The sequence below is a fragment of the Alosa sapidissima genome, chromosome 3 (assembly GCF_018492685.1).
Source record: "Alosa sapidissima isolate fAloSap1 chromosome 3, fAloSap1.pri, whole genome shotgun sequence".
NCBI lineage: Eukaryota > Metazoa > Chordata > Actinopteri > Clupeiformes > Clupeidae > Alosa > Alosa sapidissima.
In genome coordinates, this window is record NC_055959.1 from 22,284,910 (window position 1) to 22,305,033 (window position 20,124).

The 20,124-nt window shown below is 42.8% G+C and overlaps 4 protein-coding genes across 7 annotated transcripts; 1 reads left to right on the forward strand and 3 right to left on the reverse strand.

The window, feature by feature from the left end:
- Positions 1-205: 205 nt before the first annotated feature.
- On the reverse strand, positions 206-3,355 carry ankrd54 (ankyrin repeat domain 54). 2 transcript variants are annotated; one of them, XR_006030977.1, is made up of 9 exons: positions 2,840-3,355; positions 2,452-2,499; positions 2,254-2,352; positions 1,947-2,018; positions 1,651-1,698; positions 1,276-1,400; positions 983-1,090; positions 275-397; positions 206-244 (listed from the first exon to the last, which is right to left on the reverse strand). XR_006030977.1 is itself a non-coding variant. In XM_042087694.1 (8 exons), the coding sequence occupies exons 1-8, from the start codon at positions 3,201-3,203 to the stop codon at positions 329-331; spliced, it is 933 nt and encodes a 310-aa protein (XP_041943628.1). In that variant the 5' UTR covers positions 3,204-3,355; the 3' UTR covers positions 206-328. The 2 variants fall into 2 exon arrangements, 1 of the variants encoding a protein (XP_041943628.1); XM_042087694.1 differs by having other exon boundaries at positions 206-397.
- A 176-nt stretch (positions 3,356-3,531) lies between these two features.
- On the reverse strand, positions 3,532-9,221 carry foxred2 (FAD-dependent oxidoreductase domain containing 2). 2 transcript variants are annotated; one of them, XM_042087678.1, is made up of 10 exons: positions 9,079-9,221; positions 8,405-8,622; positions 7,942-8,247; positions 7,278-7,529; positions 6,524-6,862; positions 6,228-6,394; positions 5,780-5,945; positions 5,049-5,275; positions 4,461-4,631; positions 3,532-4,312 (listed from the first exon to the last, which is right to left on the reverse strand). In XM_042087678.1, the coding sequence occupies exons 2-10, from the start codon at positions 8,620-8,622 to the stop codon at positions 4,077-4,079; spliced, it is 2,082 nt and encodes a 693-aa protein (XP_041943612.1). In that variant the 5' UTR covers positions 9,079-9,221; the 3' UTR covers positions 3,532-4,076. The 2 variants fall into 2 exon arrangements, with proteins under 2 accessions (XP_041943612.1, XP_041943611.1); XM_042087677.1 differs by having other exon boundaries at positions 8,405-8,627; positions 9,079-9,220.
- A 770-nt stretch (positions 9,222-9,991) lies between these two features.
- On the forward strand, positions 9,992-12,721 carry hmox1a (heme oxygenase 1a). 2 transcript variants are annotated; one of them, XM_042087695.1, is made up of 7 exons: positions 9,992-10,080; positions 10,166-10,214; positions 10,695-10,806; positions 11,097-11,312; positions 11,427-11,699; positions 12,088-12,133; positions 12,278-12,721. In XM_042087695.1, the coding sequence occupies exons 2-7, from the start codon at positions 10,168-10,170 to the stop codon at positions 12,397-12,399; spliced, it is 816 nt and encodes a 271-aa protein (XP_041943629.1). In that variant the 5' UTR covers positions 9,992-10,080; positions 10,166-10,167; the 3' UTR covers positions 12,400-12,721. The 2 variants fall into 2 exon arrangements, with proteins under 2 accessions (XP_041943629.1, XP_041943630.1); XM_042087696.1 differs by having other exon boundaries at positions 10,008-10,214.
- A 41-nt stretch (positions 12,722-12,762) lies between these two features.
- mcm5 (minichromosome maintenance complex component 5) lies at positions 12,763-19,749 on the reverse strand. Its single transcript, XM_042087676.1, has 16 exons — positions 19,428-19,749; positions 19,076-19,202; positions 18,848-18,976; positions 18,462-18,634; positions 17,900-18,055; positions 17,505-17,674; positions 17,195-17,366; positions 16,953-17,064; positions 15,512-15,655; positions 15,250-15,315; positions 14,975-15,151; positions 14,666-14,778; positions 14,334-14,462; positions 13,954-14,096; positions 13,582-13,709; positions 12,763-13,289 (listed from the first exon to the last, which is right to left on the reverse strand). The coding sequence occupies exons 1-16, from the start codon at positions 19,598-19,600 to the stop codon at positions 13,188-13,190; spliced, it is 2,214 nt and encodes a 737-aa protein (XP_041943610.1). The 5' UTR covers positions 19,601-19,749; the 3' UTR covers positions 12,763-13,187.
- Positions 19,750-20,124: the final 375 nt, after the last annotated feature.

The following is a 20,124-nucleotide window of genomic DNA, read 5'->3' on the forward strand; positions in this document are numbered from 1 at the left end:
GTGTTCACTTCATTGTAACATCCATGTACAAAAGACATCTGTTTTATTAACAAATGGAATAAATCAAGGCAACAGAAAAAAAAGGCAACACAGATGTTGAGACAGTGAAACAGGATGTTGAGAAGTGATCTAGGGAACATTTGGCCAAAAATGGAGGGAATGTGACTCCAGTATATAAAAATTATATAGTTTTAAAATGTTCAACAATGTCAAAGTTGTCTCAATCAGAGATGCTGGCGCGCACGCGCACACACACACACACACACACACACACACACACACACACACACACCACATCGTACCAATGTTCTCCACTTGGTGACCTTTTCTACCTATCACCTAAATTCTGTAGACTGAGTGATGTGAAGTTTGCCAACAGGTCCGTCACCTCATCCACCTTAGAGAAAAAACGAGAGAAAGGATGTTTTGTATTATTTATGAATACTGTAATACTTTGTTAATCCTGACTTTGTGTTCCTAGAGATGACTAGCAACAAACAATTACGGCATTTACAGCATTTTCCTAAACATATGAAAAGAAAGTTATAATAGCCTACTAACGCAAAAGTAGTTATTCTGTTGTGAAAATCACAAAGAAAGACGGAGATTACGACACAGGAAGAGGTTTCTTGAAAATATTTCCTGTGATAAGCTAGGTTTCCATTCAACTCATTCACCTATTTTAGGCAGATTTTAAGCTACTGTAATGGGAGTGGGGAAAGTGTTCACAAGGTTGGATTAAATTGCCTTGATGAGCTTGCATCTCTGTCTGTGCCTGTCAGCAAGACAGCCACCAACAATTTTGAAGATATAGTTATTATTTCAGTTGAAAAATAGTATTTCCAACCTTGTTGGAGACTATATTTCCTACTCATTTTGCTGTATTTCCAATTCAAAGTCATGGTTACATGGAAAACGCAAGTACATCTTTATGTGACCCCAAACAGAGTGGGGTAGCAACCAACTGGAGGGGGAGAGATACCTGTTCCTTAGTGCGAGTATGCTGCAGTTGTGTCGAGATGTGTTCAAGCCTCTCTCTGTCCTCGCTTTGTCCCATCACGTTCAAGTACTCCCTCAGCATCTGAATGATCTGCACAGAGGTGGTGTTATGTTATTAATGTTGGTTAGAGTCAAGCACTGAGCCTGCAGCATCTTACTCTACTTGGTGAGGGACAATAAAATGTATTATGATCACTTGACGACCACCTCATACAATAGACCTGACACGAGATTGCTCCAGACCTCTGGAAGGTTGAGTCAGCAAATGTGCTTCACCTGTGTCACTTCCCCTCGTAGTGTCTCCAAACTCCGTGAGTCTCCATCTTGTAAGATGTTGAGTTTAGAGCGCGCTAAATGCAGCGGGGTCCGTCCAGCTCGGTCCAGTGCATCCACACGGGCGCCTAGAAAGCACATTCACTTGGTTAAGTGTTATGATTGCTGTCTGCTACCCAGTGTATCACAATAAATGACTAATAAATGTAACGGTCAAAACTTTGATATCAAAGTGCCTTTCCAAAAGTGCTGCATTGCTCTGCAATATAGTTGTGTTCCACAGCAACACTCAGATAACATCTTATATAAGGTCTCATTTATCTTAGAAATGACTAAAGGAATGAATAAATGACTACTCATGTGCGCTTCACTTCTCACCTCCCCTCAGCAAAGTCGTGATGACAGGCACGTGATTGGTACAGGCCGCTGTGAAGACAGTTATATTCAGGTAATTTCTGATCAGACCGCACACACACACCCAACATAACTGCTCCAGTCATAGTGTGGTACTAGTTGCTATTAACAAATAATAACAAATGTCATGGCAGCATTGGCATTGCAGCATGTGAGTGAGTATTAATTTCCCAAGACAACATTAAAATCTCTGCAAGCTTTACATTACAACACACACACACACATACACTTGTGCCTCTTCAAATGTCTGTTTAGCTTACCCAGGTGTAGTGGGGTGTTTCCAAGGCTATCCCTCTGGTTTGGGTCTGCCCCATAGCTCAACAGCAGCTGGACTGAACCACCCAACAGATAAAAAGAAAAGATTTTTTTCCCCCTCTTATTATCCAAGTCAACCAAACATTCACCACATTTTTACACAATAAACCAGAAGTGTAAAATATCAGGCTAAGACATCTTTATGGCTTTCTCCATCTTCCCATTGTTCCTCACCGAAAATACATTAACACTGTTGCCAGCTTAGTGCAAGCAAAGACATACTCCAAAAGGTATGTATACTGCTACACTTACCAATAGTCTCATTTCCATTGCAGGAAGAGAAATGTAAGGCTGTTCTACCCTTGTCATCTGCTGCACAGGGATCAATGTCTTCCTCCAGAAGCCGACGCACTGGTTGACATATGTAAAATAAGTGGTTATACAAAGCATTACTGGTATTTCACAGAGACATACTACCATCACACAAACAATTTAAATTTGGTCTCTCACCTGTGTCTATGTCATTTCCATTTGCAGCTTCTCTGAGCCTCCTCACAGCTGAGGAAAGTGATGACAGAGATTAGGTTAGACAAGTGGTGCTGGCAAAACGCTCTGGCCACGATTATGACGGGCCATATTTTGCATGAACCACTGATTGCTCTTTGTTATGTGCTTAAATGTCCTCTGGTCGCAGTAACCAGTGGAATCATTAGCATTAACCTAGCTAATATTAGCCGCGAATTCAGTCAACACCAACATGTTTAACAGAATAAAGCTACGACTTTTAAAAGGCGTGATTATTACAATGCATTTATGTGCACATGACATTAAGTATGATTGTGACATCCGCTACTCAGGACAGCAGTAGAAATTCAGCATTAATCAAGTCTTAACTTACCATATACATCTTTCCCTATTGGCCCCACATTCCGCCGGACTCTGATATGGCGTCTGGCTCTGCTCCCTGTCACTTTCCCCGCTTTGCTTCCGACTCCCGTTGAAGCGCCAGGTCGACCTGGTTCCCAAAGCAAGTGCAAGTAGCGGAGTTCTTGCTCGGCTGTCGGTCCAGTCCGATTCAGCCTCAGTGATTTGTCCCCAAAACCAGTGATACCAAATCCGGTGGTAGCTCCCTCGTCTACTCCCTTCTCATTCTGTCCCTTTTCAGTGTCTTTAGATTGTCCAGTTCCGATTGTATACTCGCCTTCAGAGCTTGACCGCTCGTCGTCGGAAAAGGTTGCAACAATTGGACTCCACCCGTCCATCTTCAGGACATTTGCTAAATCTAGTCGCTGTTCTACAATAACGAGCGTGTATTGTAGATGATCTCACGTTAAATGCATTTGGTGACAGCAATTTTCAACACGCTTGAACAAGCATCTTTCGTCTGACTGCACACAGTTGGAATATACCAACAGTTGAGAATGAGGAAACAACTACATCTCTCGTGCCATTTCGGCTCAAATATTTGAATGCAATTACAAGGGTTGTCTTTTGCAGTACGATCCAACATGTCGTCTGTTTCACATGAGCGCTTTCGCCCAATAAAGAACTTCATTGTAGACATAGCACGAGAGGAACCAATGGAATCTAACGATACTCATATCATTTCCCAATGACACGGGAGCATGCACGAGTGACGCATGCGATCCTGTACTGAACATTTGGGGAAATTGTCTACGGCGACATGATCATGGACAAAAATTTGCTCCACATACACATATTTCGTGACTCCTATTAACAATCCAGTCGTCCAGTATGTAGAATTGGAGTTGGCCTATGCATTCAAAGATATATTAACCGTATTAATGTTTTAGGCCTATGCTATAATCAGTAGACATTATGCAAGTCTTTAGTGTGACTTCTGATAAACCTTAAATAAAGTTTAATAGTGACTGATGCTGGAGGAGCTTTGGATTATGCTGAAAACATTTTAACATTATACATTTTAAAAACAAAAAGTACCAATAATTATATATTTTTGCCCATATCAACAGTCATATAATAGGCTATAATGTAACATAACAAAATGCATCTTACAATGTAAACATTCACCCTCTTTAGAGGAAAAAGGGAAATAAAGGAGGTAGAGGAGATTCAAGATTTGTCCCAGATCTTTGGTTTTATCTGGACATAAATCAAAGGCCATCAAAGTTCATTGCAGATGTGACTGCTGCTTCAGTGTGTGGTAAGGACTGAGGAAGTTGTGGGTTCTCTCTCAGAACCTCAGTGTCCTGGAGGTCAGGCATAAGCCCAGCATCACGTGCATGTTGCCATAATTGCCGATTGCCCACAATCCCCTGCTTTTTGAGGTAGCCCTGCCGACAGAAGAGAGGAGGCTTCTGGCTTGTCAGAGAGAATCGGAAACAGGATTCTGGGGGGAGAAAATGTAGAGCACAACAGTCACAAAAGGAAAAATACAACTTGTCTGCAGAACACAAATGATGCATATTATACAATAAAACCCAGTTGAACGTCCTTAGTGTGAAGAATGGCATTAGGCCAGGCCAGCATGATCAGACCTGCATAGAATGTACGCAGGTCCCTTTGGAAACAGTTCTCTAGGAAGCGCCGCAGTGGCTGGCTGTGAGAGATTGGCTGGTCCCACTCTGTCAGGAAGTCCTCGATCATGTGGTGTATTGCCTTGGGCCGTGGTAGTGGCCAGCCGATAGGACGCAGGCGCATGTCCTTCTCTATAAATGGTGTGAAGGAATTAAAAATATTTCAATGTATTCATTCATATTCAGTCATTTATAATTGTTTATTAAGTGTTATAAGTGTTTTATAAAAGTGTTTGCAGTTGTCAGCATGTGTACTGTTAGTCTTCCCAAAAGAAGTTCCTGTTTACAATCCTTCAACATGGGAAAATCGGTTACACTAAATCACAGTGTAGGGAGCTATGAGTAGGGTTTATCTCAAGGTAACAGATGCATAATCCTTAATGTTCTACAAACCTCTGAAGCCCTCAAAAAGGAATGACAGAAATCCTAGATTACGTATATCAAAGTACAAGCAGTTTCAAATAACAGAATTAATTTAAGCCTGAATCCTTGTTACATTAGCATAAAGCAGGTCTGAGGAATGTCTGTCCCGCCTTCGCTTCAGCTCACCAGTGGGTAGTGTGTCGTAGTAATACAGAACCGGGTGAAGGAAGCTGGACCTCCAGGCCCGTGTCCACTCGGACTCTGCCCGGTTTGGCCCCAGGGTGTCTGTATGGTTCAGACCATACTGCAGGACCAGAACCAGCAGGCCCTTCTTTGGGACCCGATGACCTGAGAGAGTGGGCAGCTGTGACAGGGCCTGAACAGGGAACTCCTCCAGATACTCGCAGTAAGATCTTATCAGAGAGAAGAAGCCAAAGGCACATCACCATTACGTGAATACTGAATGAAAGCAGCATGCCTACAATCTCTCTAATTGTACACTGAGAGACTGACAGCCCTGTTATTTCCATCTGAACACAACATTTACATTTATTCATTTAGCAGATGCTTTTATCCCAAGCGACTTAACAAGCAAGAGAATAACATTCATGCTACATTGCAGAGGAGACCTTAACTAGAATTTACTACTGCATCTGTCAATACTAGAGGATAGGAGTGCCGACATTATAAGTACTAGTCAAATTGTGGTAGGAGAAGAAAGTGGTAGAAGGAGGTAGAGGAGGGAAGAGAGGAATGTGCATAGTAATTGCGCATCAGGTATGTCAGGTTGTAAGAAGCACTAGGTATCCTTGGAAGAGTTAGGTCTTCAAGAGTTTTTTTAATAATAGTGATACTATTTTACTGAAAGACAGGAAGTCTGACAGGAAATGCAAAGAGCCTTCACAACCTCCTCTTACCCATGCAGTAATACTACATCCCCTAGCACTCCAAACATTTGGTATGGTCCAGATGCTTCATTAACCCTTTTCAGCAGCCAAGAGAGCAGCTGACTGGTTGGGAGCTTGGTGGCAGGCCAAGCATTGCCATGGTAACGTTGCTCTAGAACCCTGTGGACTGCTCGCACTGAAACACAGTAGAACCAGAGAGGAGGTATGGTACAATAAACAATGTGAAATGTGAAAATCTGAAATGTTTCACTCCTGCTCAAACTGTGAACAGAAAACAATCTGACCTCCATACCGTACTCTCACCATATAGAATGCCTCAGTTAAATAAGCAAAACTATAGGCATTAAGTGATGTATCATTGTAAGTAGATGACCCCTTTTTTATTCATGTAAATGTTTTTTTGTTATTGATGTAAAACAAACAGCGATTGAGTCAGAATGTTTAGTCTGAAAGATACCTGTGTAGCGGAAGCCATGCACAAATCCTCCAGCAGACATACGGTAGTCAAGAGAGTGACCAGCTGTCCCTAGCACGAACATGTTGGGGGTTCCCCTGCCCTCGTACCAAGCTGTGACTGCTGGTAACCGCCCTCTGGCACTTTTACTGTGCACAGGACGTGCAGAGCTAGAAATTAAATTAAAAAAAGAGATACATGCTATTCTAAAGAATGTTTTTGTTGTGATATTATGCAATGCATGATTTATATTTGAATACACTCCACTTTTCTGCTTTTATATAAAAATGAAATCTCACCCATCAAAAATTGAGAAATTGAAGCGGAATCCAAGGCAGCGGATCACACGGTCATAAGGCTGACGAAGGGAGAAGTTGTCGTTGTGGTAACCCGGCAGGTTTTCTGCTTTGACCTTGGCGCTGCGGTTCCTAGAGCTGTCATCCAGAAGTTCGGCCAGCGTGAGGTACAGCTGACCTCTCCCCTGGCCCTCCTTTGCCCTGGCCTTCTTCCTCTCTCCCGACCTCCTCCCTCCATTCCCTCTCTCTCGTCTCACGATTGCAATGTCCTCCAGGCCTCCCTCCACCAGGCCATCCAGGGACTTGAGCTGATATGTGTCCAGCAGCTCATTGTTTACAGCCCTAAAGAGAATATGGGACACACACACACACACACACACACACACACACACACACACACACACACACACACACACACACACACACACACACACACACAGCATCAGTGCTCAGCAAAACAGGCTCGACAGGAAAAATGCCTGACATAAACATGCTGGAAAAAAAGGCAAGAAAATAAAGATGTGAGCAATTGGAATAGGAAGAACATGCTTTAGATATGTCAAAGAAATATGATGTGAATCCAATCCAGCTTTTGTGTTGTAGTCTTTTCAAGTTTATGTAACCACAATATGAATGTATGTATAGCATTTTAATAAAAACTCTGTAACAATGTACTGTCATGATTGTAAATATGGCAATAGCAATTCATATCCAATACCACCAAAACAGAGAGCAGAATCAAGCTGTCAGTTCTCACCTCAGGTCTCCAACATAATGCGTCTGCCAGGCTAGTCTCACAGGGTTTGGGCTGTACAGGTGCACACGACTCGCTCTGCCCATGATGCTCTGAGCAGTCTCAAAGGCCGCGTTGCCCTTGCCAAGGATCAGGATAGCTTGGTCCCTGTACTCCTCAGGATCCACAGGAATTGACTCATAACCTTCCACCAGATCTGACCCTTCAAAGTTCACCTGCTGAGGTACCCACAAACCGGTTGACATCAACAGAACACTGGATAAAAAAGAGAAGAACATGTGGAACAAAAACATTTCTCAATTCATCTCTTAAATAGGAAAGGGTAGTTTAAATAGGAGAAAACAATGCAATGTATTTACTCATCTAATGTATACAGTATACCGTTAGCACATTACACACAATTAGCCATAATAACATAATTATTAACATAACTGATTGTGGGAGCATGGCACCTAAGGTAATTTATGTGATTTACACTGAATTTTATCTATCCTTAGACTGGTCATGGCCTTAGGATTATGATCCATACAACTCAATCACCGATGCACAAAAATGCATGATTTCCTTCTGTCTCACAACAACTATGTTCAAAAGCCTCTGTTTAATAACTAAATACAAATGTAAAAGAAAGTTTCACTAATCACATCACACCTACACGCACACATACCTGCATTTGTAGACAGATCCGTGCTGATCAGTCAGTATGTACCCTCTTTTACTGCTTAGATCAGTGGCTCGTATCTTTCCAACGTCCACTCCATACCGCACCTTAAGTCCCAGTTCTTTCACATACATGGAGAGATAGCGGGGAAAGTCATCTGCTTCTGGGTACAGTTGACGACTGATTCGTTGAAAGAGCAAGTCTGGCCTGTCACTCAGCAGAGAGTTCCAGTCATGGCGCAGATTGAACTCTCTGTTCCTCCTCCCAGTGTAAATTTTGTTGATGCTGATGAGTTTTCTATGACGTGGATATCTACAAACATAATGCAAAAGTAAGTGTAGGGTAGGCCTACAAAACACAATAAAGTAAAAAAGCTCTTCTAATGTTATGGCAGACCACTGACCCCACAACCAGGTTCTTTTAAACACCGAATGACATTTTTGCAAGAGCAAAATCAAAAGCCACGCACACATTGAAAAAGCTCCCAGGGCCTGTGTTCCTTTCCAAAATGATGTAGTCCCTTCCACGTTTCTCCAGGAAGTAGCCCATCTGAAGCCCTGCAGGTCCACCCCCCAGAACGCAGTAGTCATGGTGATGATGGGTGCTATTGGGACCCAACTGGACCTTGGGGTTAACGTTACAGCTGATGAGTGTGAAAAGAAAAGGCAGGAAAGGAAAGAGGTCCATCTGATCTAAGGAGAAACATGGGAGACAGGGGACACAGATGGTGATGCAAGTAGCTAAATGGACCGACCACTGGCCAGTAGGCCTATCTTGTAGCCTACAATGTGTTTTCACCATAGCAGTCATTTGATTACCACATACTCCACATAATACATAGGATATCACTTAGGCTACACTACAAAATCCAAAATAGACAACTAATTAACCAAAGATGTTACAGAGCGCATTTGATCTCTATAGCCTACACACACGAGGTATCCTTATAAAAAAAACAAGAGCGAAAATGTTATTTCGAGATGCCTGCTAGAGGGCCCTGATGATATGGATCCACGCGCTGTGCTTCGAGCAGCACCCAACTCCGATGTTGGACTCTGGGGTGGCATCTCATCATTATCCCCGCTAATTTCCAGAAGCACAGCGATATCTCTAGACAAAAAACTCTTCAGTTATGTTGCTTACCTTCCGACGGAACAGGTCCCGATCCAGAGATAAGGCAAGAAATGAATGAGTCAGAGAAGCCCACTAAGCCCTACATTTTCCCGATGTTATTCCGCTTTTGTAACTGCATGGAACAGCTGGAACTGAACCTCTCAAATCACAGAACTCCGCTTGCCGTCAACCCAGATAACCAATCAGAGGGCGTCATATGTAAGAAGAGGCGTGACTACATCCGATTACTTTGTGCAGACTCTATTTTCATAAAATCAACTTAAACAGGTTAATGATGATTACTATATTAGGCCTACTATTTGTGTTTACACCCCAAGAGATGACCTACTACGTTGTAGTATTATGTTTTCGAACGAAACCCTTGCAATAATAGCATTAAACATTGTTCAAATTTGTATAATGGGTACCAAAATAATGTTTCTTCTTCAAGTCAATTTCTGCTCGTTTTTTGTGGGAATATCAGGTATTTTCAGTTAGAAAGAAAAAACATAGCCTATTGTTTGACCTGGGTTGGGTGAGGTCTTTACAATTCTTCATACCAAGTCAATTCTCATTGTGATTGTTTTTGTAAATTAACTTCTGTAAACTATGATAGGTCAAAAGTTTCAATAAACTTATACAGTTAAACACTAACTGGAGATGTAGCTTTAGCCCTGGACAGTTGTGTTTAAACACTGATTTAGAAGTAGCCTATTTTGACACTGACAAAGCAGAAACAGCTAATTGTGCTGACTGCTGATCCACTAATGTTAGGAGGAATAATTAATCCCTGAGTCACGATCTAGTAGCCTACACTTTTGCATGAGTCGCCATAACAAAAATATGCCTGGTCATGATAAGCTGAGGCAAGTTGGCTATGGGAAATGAGTCAACAATCTCGGTTCCTCTTGTTTCTCAACAGAGCGTCAGGATATAAAAGGAGCACTAAGAGCCAAAGAGTTTAGTTCAGAACTCAAACTGAAGACAGAAGAAGCTCTTGACTACTTCATTTCACAGATACACCAATTCAAGGCAGGCTACAGTAAATGCTGGTATGAATTAGAATATAATTAGTCTTTTGTCAAGGTCTACTTTAAAAAAAAAAAATCTGTTGCAGACATGGAGCTGAAGAGTAGTCGCAGAGATGACACCAAAATCACTGACAGGTAAGGAGCTGCATAAGCTTCAGTTTTGCCTTTGCTTTTTCATCCACATCCATGGCTCAGCCATGCTACAGTATGATGCCCCCCTCAGGGATGACTAAAATAGCCACTATAGGCCTGGGCCAGTTTCCTGCACATTGAGCCTGGTCCTACACTAAAAGCTTTTTCTCAATAGAGATCTGTATTGAAATGATATTTTAGTCCAGCAGGCTTGATAGGGAAACTGGTCCTGGCTATGTATGTGTAGATTAGTCTACGTAAAGGCACATTTCGTCCACTCTTTCTTAATTTTTCTAATTACTGTGTTTTGTAATTCATCATTCAAATAATGTAATTTTCTTTTAGATGTTTTTTGTTTTTGATTAGCCAACTTCTAACTTCTAATGACCTTCTTTTTAACTCTATCTCATGGCAAAATTGGTTGTAGGCTACCAGTAATGTTGATGTTGATGTTGAAAGTTTCTGGGGTTTTTTCCTCTGCAGTGACCTGTCAGAGCAGATCAAAGCAGTGACCAAAGACAGTCACATTCGAGCTGAGAACACAGAGTTGATGCTGAGCTACCAGAAGGGAGAGATCACACTCCCACAGTATCAGGTGAGTGAACGCCTGCTCTCTATAATACTAATGAGGTCAACAAATGAAGTGGATCAATTTGACTTATCCTGATTCCATTCCATGAATGCTCAGCTGTTATGTTAATTATGCCACAATGGGTCGATCTCACAAACAATCTCAACAGAAAGAAACTGAAAAAGGCAGAGATGTTACACCCTCAGATGTGATAACATGATTGTAAACCAGATAATTACTTGTCCAGGTACCAACAAAGAATGCTTCTATTTACCCAAAACTAAAGGAAAAATTATTTCGCCATTTGTCTGCAGCTTCTGCTCTGCTCCTTGTATGAGGTCTATCGTGCGCTGGAAGATGAGCTGGACAGGAGTGCCTCCCACCCGAGTGTGGTTCCCATCTACTTTCCCCAGGAGCTGGGTCGACTGGAGGCCCTGGAGGAGGATCTGGAGCACTTCTTTGGCCCACACTGGCGCAAAAGGATAACTGTGCCTGCTGCAACACAAAGATATGTCCAGAGGCTCAGAGAGGTATGCAGCAGTATAGGCGTTTTAAAATGTTAAAGGACCTAATGAGTATTTATTTACCTACCTTCCCATTACCTAAAACTGGCATCAAAACTGTAGTATTATTTTTTCCAATAGATTGGTAAACAGAATCCTAGACTCCTGGTGGCCCACGCATACACCCGCTACCTGGGTGACCTGTCCGGTGGTCAGGTCTTGGGGCGCATTACCCAAAAGTCTCTGGGGCTGAGCAATCAGGAGGGCCTGTCCTTTTTTTCCTTCCCGGGTGTGCCGAGCCCCAACCGCTTCAAGCAGCTCTACCGCAGTCGCATGAACAGCATCGAGCTGACCAAAGAGGAGCGGCAGGAGCTGCTGGACGAGGCCGTCCTGGCCTTCGAGGCCAACATTGAGGTGAGCGGAACAGACACCAATTGCAGTTTCAGTTCCAACGTTGAGCTCTCACCGCAGAGGCAACAAACTCATTCTCTCCGCACTTCATAGTATTCCAACTCAACCCAGAGGGCTTGAACAGGGCAGATGAACAGCAAACAGGGCATTTCAGTACATCAGCAAACAATGGCAGGAAAGATGTAGGAGCGTAGCCTACTGGCAGAACAATTTCTTGCCTATTTTCTGACATATGCAATCATGCCAAATAGGAAGGGAAAAGAGGAATCATAAATGTCTATGCAAGCATGTTCCAGAATATATGACCCAAAGCGGCCTTTATTTTGGAGGAATCACTGATCAAGCATTAATCTGGGTTTGCTGGTGTTGTTTTTTTTCCCCCCTTCATCAGATGTTTGATGACCTTCAGAAAATTCTGAGTCTCACCAAGGGCACAGGTATGATTTCTAGTTCTCTTCATATTTCTCCCCATGAAAATCTTGATAATCTTTTTTTTTAAATAATTATCAGCACTTTGAATATAGCCTCATGAATTTACCCAATATACTTACTATGATCCCATGGTTACTCTATTTTTTCAGATGTGTTGAAGGACACGTCTACAACCGCCAATCAAAAGACTCTGTATAATCCTGTCTTACAGTTCACCGCGGGTGTATGTGTTGCCTTGGCAACAATTGGCATGGGAATGTATGCATTTTGAGTGTCTGTGCTGAATGGGTCTACCATATACTTTTGTGCTGGCATTGCTTTGAATATATTTGTTGCACATCCTTAAGGCAAGTTAACACAAAGTAATTGTATAATTATATGCTATGTGATTCCATGTCATTTTCCCCTCATGCTATTAACCCAATAGTACAGTACATATGAAAAGTTAGATCACTACCAACATTCACTGCTGATACATGAAGTATGTAAACATATCAACTGTACATTTGTAACTGTATATAAACTTGTACATTCGGAATATAAATATTCTTAATTTTAAAACTAACTCTTAAGTCAATAAAACTGAAACAGCATTCTGATGCACTGTTATAATTTAAATAGAAATTGACAAAGCTTTAACAATAACTTCTTTTATTTAGATTTTACTTTTTTGCTAAGAAATACAAAACATGAAGCCATCTTTCATCATTCATACAGTTTAATATCTAGTGCTGTGCTTTCTCCATACAAGAAAAGTACTTTCACCCAAATATTGTTATCTTGGATCAAAATGGAGTTGGCAAATGCTCAAACTTGCACCTTTCAGCTTGACTTTTTTTGACAGGAGTCAAATATTTGTTTCAGAATTGTATCCCATTTAGGATAACAAGAGCAATACCCCTTCTCTAGTCTATTTACAAACAGATATGAAGGATTACATGTGTTACCATGTACTCCCTCACAGCATATGGTCCAACAAGTCACAATAGGAATCATAAGCCTGTCGTTTCCCTCCGTCTCAAAGACGCCTCAGAATCTTTATGGAGTCGTAGAGCAGCTCTACTTGACTCTGTAGAGAACCTTCCTCTGCATGCGGTGCTGAAGCTCTCCCCTCCTTAGCATGAGGTGCAGCACCTTTAAGATTGCATGCTCCGGGTACTTCTGCAGAGGCCCAGGGGGGAGACAAAGAGGCAAAAGGGTCAAGTTAATAGGTGAGGACAAGGGTACCTTGTAGAACAACATTTTCTTTCAATAGCAAAGAAGCATTACTGTAGGTATTCCTAGTAAACACCAATACTACATATTGCCCAGAGATAATGTTACCACACTAACAAACCATTCATGCCATACACTAGCATAGAGATAGATACTTTATTGATCCCCAAGGGGAAATTCAAGGAATCAAGGAACGTGTGTGCTAGAGTACATGCAATAACATGCTTAAGTCCCACACCTGTTTGGTGAAGTCCTGGACGATGCTGTGCTCAGACACTTGGGAGCCGATGGCAAAGCGGCGCTTCATCTGCTTCTCGATGCGAGAGAGCATTTCCTGGTCCTCCTGAGAGGTGAAGCCCTCCACACCTGCCGACACGGAAGCAAGCACAGTAAACACCACAGCCGAATGACATGCATTTATGCAGCAAATGTGTGACATTTCAAATTCCTATATTTACTTCAAAGGATTCAGAACTGGCTGAAAACAAAAGACAAAACCTCACTGTAAATGTATGTGTGTAGTTCATCTCATAAGAGATTAAAAAGATAAATGAAAAACAAAAATGTTGACAACACACACACACACACACACACACACACACACACATACCTGAGAGGCTTCCAGAGTGGGCGGCATCTAGTGTTGACACCTGGAATAGGCGGAGGGCCTCGTCCACCTCCTCTTCTCCAGCCACAGCTTGTAGTTTCATTTTGGCCAGAGACTCTGCAATGCGCACCACTGCCTCCAACTGCCTGCAGGGGGCAATAGTGCACCACAGCAATTACAGTCGACCCTGAACTGCACTTTGGTTACTTCTAGTCCAACAGTGGCAATAGTAACAGATCTAGACATCACTGCATTTCAAGTAATATTTCTATAAATATATATTGTAGACACTAGTATTATAATTACACAACATATTTTGCTAGTTTGTAAAAGTGACTCTGAATGCAAATGTAAGAATGGCTGAGGGGCCAGGTGTGGCTTACCTGACTGTGATGGGGATGGACGCCCGCTTGTCACTCTCACGCTCGTGGTCCCTGGCCCCACTCCTCATGACCACATAGCGGTTCTTCAGCTTCTCTGCCGCTACTGCAGACAGGCGTGGGCCACATTTCCTGTTTAGAGGGAACACGTGCACAACATAAATAAATAAATGTAATTGCTGGGTGATTTCAGAGCACTGCATCAACACCACATGATAAAACTAAAACTTTACATTCCTAAAACATGCCATTTTAAACCAAAAGTATTGAGATCAGATAAGTGGTGATGTTTCAGTGACTACTACGGATTAATGTGATAAAACTGACTAACTCACGCTCTGACATAGGCGATGTATTTCTTCAGTGTGGCCAGAGGCACCTCGCCCTCCACACCCTCTGTCTGGGTCTGGGCACTTAGGTGGACATTCATCACATGACGGGCCAGAGTCTGAACACAGAGCAGCACCCACACACACTTAGCACACATGCCACCTGCACAGCAGTTTAGCATGATCATCCATTGCCAAAAAACATGTGGGTTTTAAAAGTGGGTTGATTTAAATGGTTTCAAGTTAAACAGCAAAAAAAAATATAGCTCAAATTATAGCTCAAGCAATCAAAAAACACCAGCCAAGCTCACTGACCATGTCCCTCTCTTGGTCGTGATGGTCTTTGACTATGAAGATCATGTCGAAACGGGACAGGATGGTGGGCATGAAGTCGATGTTGTCTTCGCCCTTGGTGTCATCCCAGCGACCGAACACCGAGTTGGCAGCTGCCAGCACGGAGCAGCGGGAGTTCAGGGTGGTGGTGATGCCAGCCTGGGATGGGTAGCAGAGACCAATATTACACAGTGAGAAACACTACCTCTAACATATTCCAGTGGTGAGGGTGTTACACATAGTAGCATTTCGTGTACCTTTGCAATGGAGATGGTCTGCTGCTCCATAGCTTCATGGATGGCAACTCTGTCATCTTCCCTCATCTAGATGAAAGGTTACATTGCTTAGATGGCATCAACTGAACCAGTCAAGGGAGCGAGCCCCTCAGCAGTATTCATTAAAGAGATTTCATACAAATTTTAGTTCCAGGCAAGGACTTCTTTAAAAATGATTCTTCTTGACCCTCAATGCACCAGACAGTAATAAAAGGTTCACATGGAAAAACAACAGCATCCTCACCTTGTCAAACTCGTCGATGCACACCACACCACCATCCGCCAGCACCATGGCCCCTCCCTCCATGATGAACCCACGTGTGTGGGGGTCACGTAGGACCGAAGCTGTCAGACCAGCTGCACTGCTACCTTTCCCTGAGGTGTACACCTGAGACAAGCAGAAACACAGGACAATAAACACACCGCTCATACTGATCACATTGCAAGATAGTGCTGGGCGGTATACCGGTTCACACATATTTTCGTTATGATATGAATTTTTAATATACCGCCATACCGGTGTATTTGATTACACAACGTTTGGAACGCTGCGCCGCGCGACAGTGTTTCTTGACGGGACTTTTTTCACACACACGCATGGTGCCACTGCGAGGCATAGTGAGGGTAAACACAAAACACCTTAAGTTTTTCCCCTGAAGTATGACCCCTAAGGCTTAATTTCTCCTTAGGTAAGGGGTTTATTTAAGGGTGTTGCACAGAATAATACCTTAAATTGTTTCTTTAGTTAAGGAAAAACGTTAAGGAATACTGCATTGAAAAGGATTTAGCCTACCGTCACAACAATTCTATTGAGATTGTTCAATAGCTGTAACTAGCTGGCTAGTAGGTGATGTCGTTAGTTAGCAACCCACCGAACACAGTGAAGTTTAATGATCTTATCATTCATCTCACCTTAAGAATATTCGCTGAAATTATCCAGGTAGCAAGTAAAGCATGTTATAGACGTGCACTGAGCAATAGTAGCTGTCATCAGTGCACCAAAACTAACTTTTTTGTTAATGTTTTACCTAGCGACCCGAACCGAAGCTCATGGCAGGCTAACAAGACATCCACATGAAGTTAACGTTAGCCTACCACTAACGTCATGTAAACCACACAATAACAATCTATTTCTGATAGGCCTATTTGACAGAGTAGGTAGTTAACAGAAAGGTTTTATGTTAAATTGTATCATTTTCAAAAAAGTATAATTATTGCAAGTTGCACTACTTTTTGTATTGGTTTTATACAAGATGTTTGTGAAATTTGCACAGTAAAAGTTCTGCATTTTGACTGCAATTGTCTTTGCATTCTGTTTAGATTCTTCATTAGAATAATGAGTGGCTCTTTGTAAACAGCATCATTTTCTGGGGCCATGCAAAACTGCATTACCACTAGTGTGGAGTTATTCTACATCATGACAGTAAAATAGACCATCCTTAGTCAATGTACTGCAGCAATTCCTCTCTCAACCTGTAGAAAATGCTGTGAACATCTGATTATGCATGGTAAAAAAATACAGTCATATACCGTGAAACCGTAAGAATTTAGAAAAATACCGTGATATACATTTTTGGTCATACCGCCCAGCACTATTGCAAGACCACACCTACATAACATTTAGGTAGTTACAATTGCTGCTGTTTAATATTGGCTAATATTAAAAACAAATGACAGTGCCTTACCCCAATAGGTGAGCACCTTTCCACAAACTTCAACAGCTGAGACTTGGCTGTTCCTGGATCTCCCAACATCAACAGGTTGATGTCACCTCTGCGAGTGAGTCCGTCTGGAAGCCTGTGTTTAAAAACATTTAAAGACCCAGTTTTGAAATTGATATTACACAAAGAGAAAAGCACATCCTAAGTGAAAAGGCAACATTTAACTGTGACAAAATCAGATAAGGCATCCCATTCTCCCTACACACCTCTTCCTGGAGCCTCCGAACAGAAGGCAGGCAATGGCTTTCTTCATGTCGTCACTGCCATAGATAGAGGGAGCGATGGAGCGGGAGAGGGAAGAATAGATGTCCGGGGAGGCAGCCAGGGCACGAAGCTCCTCTTCCTCTTGAGGGGTGACTGAGCCAGCAGCTCCACGACCTGGAAGAGGAAGAGAGCAGGAATGAATGAGTTCAGAAGAGTGACTAGTGGATTTGGTTCCATTTACAGGTGATTATTAACTAAATGGCTACAGTATGCATAAAAACTACTGTATCTTTTAACCTCCAGCCCACTCACCTGCTCCCTCTGTGTCCACCTGGATACCCACTACACGCAGATAGGATGTGCGGATGCCCACCGCTGCTAAATGGTCACGCCCTTTGGTCTTGGTGGCTGCACCCTTCTTGATAGAGTAGATGCCCATGATGGTCACCCTGTTCCCTGGCACCACACGGTCACACAGATACCTGAGGAGAGAAAGGTACAGATTTGGTGACTCATGCTAGCTTACACCCACACACCCAGCTATGAACACAAACTTGACACCACTGGACACTGTAAGAACTTCTTTCATTCAGTTCTTCCAGTTGAGCTATACGAGTCCAAAGAACCTTTCCCCTACTCCATCCAGCGTTCATAAATAAATCCATAAATGGGTGGGTGGTTTTTCTTAGTATGCCCTAGTCATATACCTGTCGCAGTACAGCTGCATGTGTCTGGGCATCTCTCCGTGAGGGACAGCGTCAGGAGACTCCTGCAGCCGCAAGGTTTGGAAGTCCACACACAAGCATCGGTCCGGAATAATGAAATAGGGATCCACTGGACACTTCATGCGGCCTGCTTGCTCACTGCGGGACGGTATAAAAGTTTAAACTGATTAAAAACAGTATCAAAGGCCCTAGCAGTGGTGCGACTGGCTGGGGCACCTGCACCGTACGCCGGTGACCCGGGTTTGATTCCCGCCCCGTGGTCCTTTCCGGATCCCACCCCGACTCTCTCTCCCACTCACTTCCTGTCAATCTCCACTATCCTATCTAATTAAAGGCATAAAAAGCCCCAAAAATATACTTAAACAAAAAAAAAAAGAAAAGTATCAAAGATGTCATTCCTTTACTAAACTGACACATCACAGCTCATAATCTGCAACACGTTTCATTCAGATACAGCTGCATTACGGAACACCATACAAAACAAATTGCAAACTTTAAATAGATCTCTTCATAAAACTCTGAACACACACAACGAAATACTAACTTGTTGCACTTGCGGGGTAGGGCATAGCCCTGCAGGCCAGGGGGGATGGGGATGTTGCTGATGACCGAGCGGCAGCCACGGCACTGCAGACACACGCGGGTAGCCTTGGCCCGTACCGCCGTGGAGGAGATAATGATGCCAGGGATCTTCACCAGACGGGACACCTGCTCTGACTGTAGGGGGAAATGCAATAAGAGATTAGGTGTAGCTCAGGGGAGGTAACCTGCATCAATGATATCTAACATTACTGTACAGTAATTTCATACCTTTACTTAACTGACACATCACAGCTAATAAACTGTAACATATCTGAAGAACAGAAATCTGCACAGAAAAACATTGAGGTGAGAGTGGGCAATTGAATGCTGAACAAGTGTGACCCATACCTTCAGGTTGCGAATGTTGGAAGGGTGAGCGTCGCTCTTCAGCATGACCTGGATGTCCTGCAGTGTCTCCTCCTCTACGGGACGAGGGCGAGTCACCTCGTCGGCAACTTCTTTGGCAGCCTCCTCCAGCTGCGACAATGAATGCAAACGTTAGCATATACCAATCCAAACACGGGATGTGGACGAGTTAATGCCAATGCCATGCTTCCAAAATAGTTAACTCATTACCAATGGCAAATTATCTGTGGGGAGCTTGTGCAAGCAGTCAGAAAGGTCTTCATCAAAGCTGGCAAGATCCTCCATTTCAACTTCCACCCAGTACTCCCCCAGAGTGTAGTGCCTCTTCAACTCATCTCTAGAGTGATCAAAACAATGGATTGGAGATTTACATGTTACAATCAAATATCAACCTGAAATAGATCTTTAATTTTGATTGTGGATTATGGCAGTACATGTGACATAATCTACCAAAACGACAAGGTAGGCTAGCTAACGTTAGCATTATGTCTGATCTGCTAATGTTCTCTTTAGCAATTCGGTGGGTAAGCCGATTTGCAGGTACAATTTTATATGGACTCACCTGTATTTGTATGTGAATCCAGTGCGATCAGTACCAACACGAAACTGTCTAAGAAATTCGCGAAATCTTTTCTTAATATGACTCCTTTTCACTGTTCCCTCATCTGCAAGTGAGTCGCCGCCACCGCCGAAACTATCGCTGAAGTAGATTCCTGGGTCGTCAAATCCGGACATCTTGTTCAGGTTGATTCAGGCAGTACCCTACAGTAAAAATCGTTTTGGTTGTGATAAATGTTGAATATTTCCACTCCGTCTGTGGTCCGTGTATCCTCCTGCAAAGAATACCCACCACGCTTTGTAACTTTCGCGGCAAAACCTTGCGTCACTATTCATTCGGACACCGCCTTCTTCCCCTCCTGATATTTTCATTGGCTTATACAACACGACCAACTCGCGGGAATGGTGACACGTGATTAAAGGGAGGCGCTTGACCGGCTTGTTGGCGCGAATTCTGTGTTACCGGCTGGTTTCCAGCGAAAAATGTCTTGAAGATCTATCGTCTTGGTCAAAATAGAATCAAAGTATCCTTAAAATTCACATCACGGTCAACGACAAAGCTAGACTGCAAATTGTCTTGGTTTGTTTACAGGCTTTATCGTATCCTGGCAAAATAGTTCTAATGAAAGATAAAGTCTACAGTCTTTGTTAATGAAAGCATGCAAACGCCTGGGTCAATGAAGATGGAATAATTCAATGGA

Coding starts and splice junctions, on each gene's coding strand:
- ankrd54 (XM_042087694.1), bottom strand. CDS start 3,203: ATGGACGGGTGGAGTCCAATTGTTGCAACCTTTTCCGACGACGAGCGG. Junction 2,353..2,451: donor TGGAAATGACATAGACACAG/GTGAGAGACCAA, acceptor TATGTCAACCAG/TGCGTCGGCTTCTGGAGGAA. Junction 2,019..2,253: donor CAATGGAAATGAGACTATTG/GTAAGTGTAGCA, acceptor TGGGTGGTTCAG/TCCAGCTGCTGTTGAGCTAT.
- foxred2 (XM_042087678.1), bottom strand. CDS start 8,622: ATGGACCTCTTTCCTTTCCTGCCTTTTCTTTTCACACTCATCAGCTGT. Junction 8,248..8,404: donor CCTGGGAGCTTTTTCAATGT/GTGCGTGGCTTT, acceptor TTATGTTTGTAG/ATATCCACGTCATAGAAAAC. Junction 6,395..6,523: donor AATTTCTCAATTTTTGATGG/GTGAGATTTCAT, acceptor TTTAATTTCTAG/CTCTGCACGTCCTGTGCACA.
- hmox1a (XM_042087695.1), top strand. CDS start 10,168: ATGGAGCTGAAGAGTAGTCGCAGAGATGACACCAAAATCACTGACAG. Junction 10,807..11,096: donor TCACACTCCCACAGTATCAG/GTGAGTGAACGC, acceptor ATTTGTCTGCAG/CTTCTGCTCTGCTCCTTGTA. Junction 12,134..12,277: donor GAGTCTCACCAAGGGCACAG/GTATGATTTCTA, acceptor CTATTTTTTCAG/ATGTGTTGAAGGACACGTCT.
- mcm5 (XM_042087676.1), bottom strand. CDS start 19,600: ATGTCCGGATTTGACGACCCAGGAATCTACTTCAGCGATAGTTTCGGC. Junction 18,977..19,075: donor CCACAGATAATTTGCCATTG/GTAATGAGTTAA, acceptor TCATTGTCGCAG/CTGGAGGAGGCTGCCAAAGA. Junction 17,065..17,194: donor TTCGGAGGCTCCAGGAAGAG/GTGTGTAGGGAG, acceptor TTTTAAACACAG/GCTTCCAGACGGACTCACTC.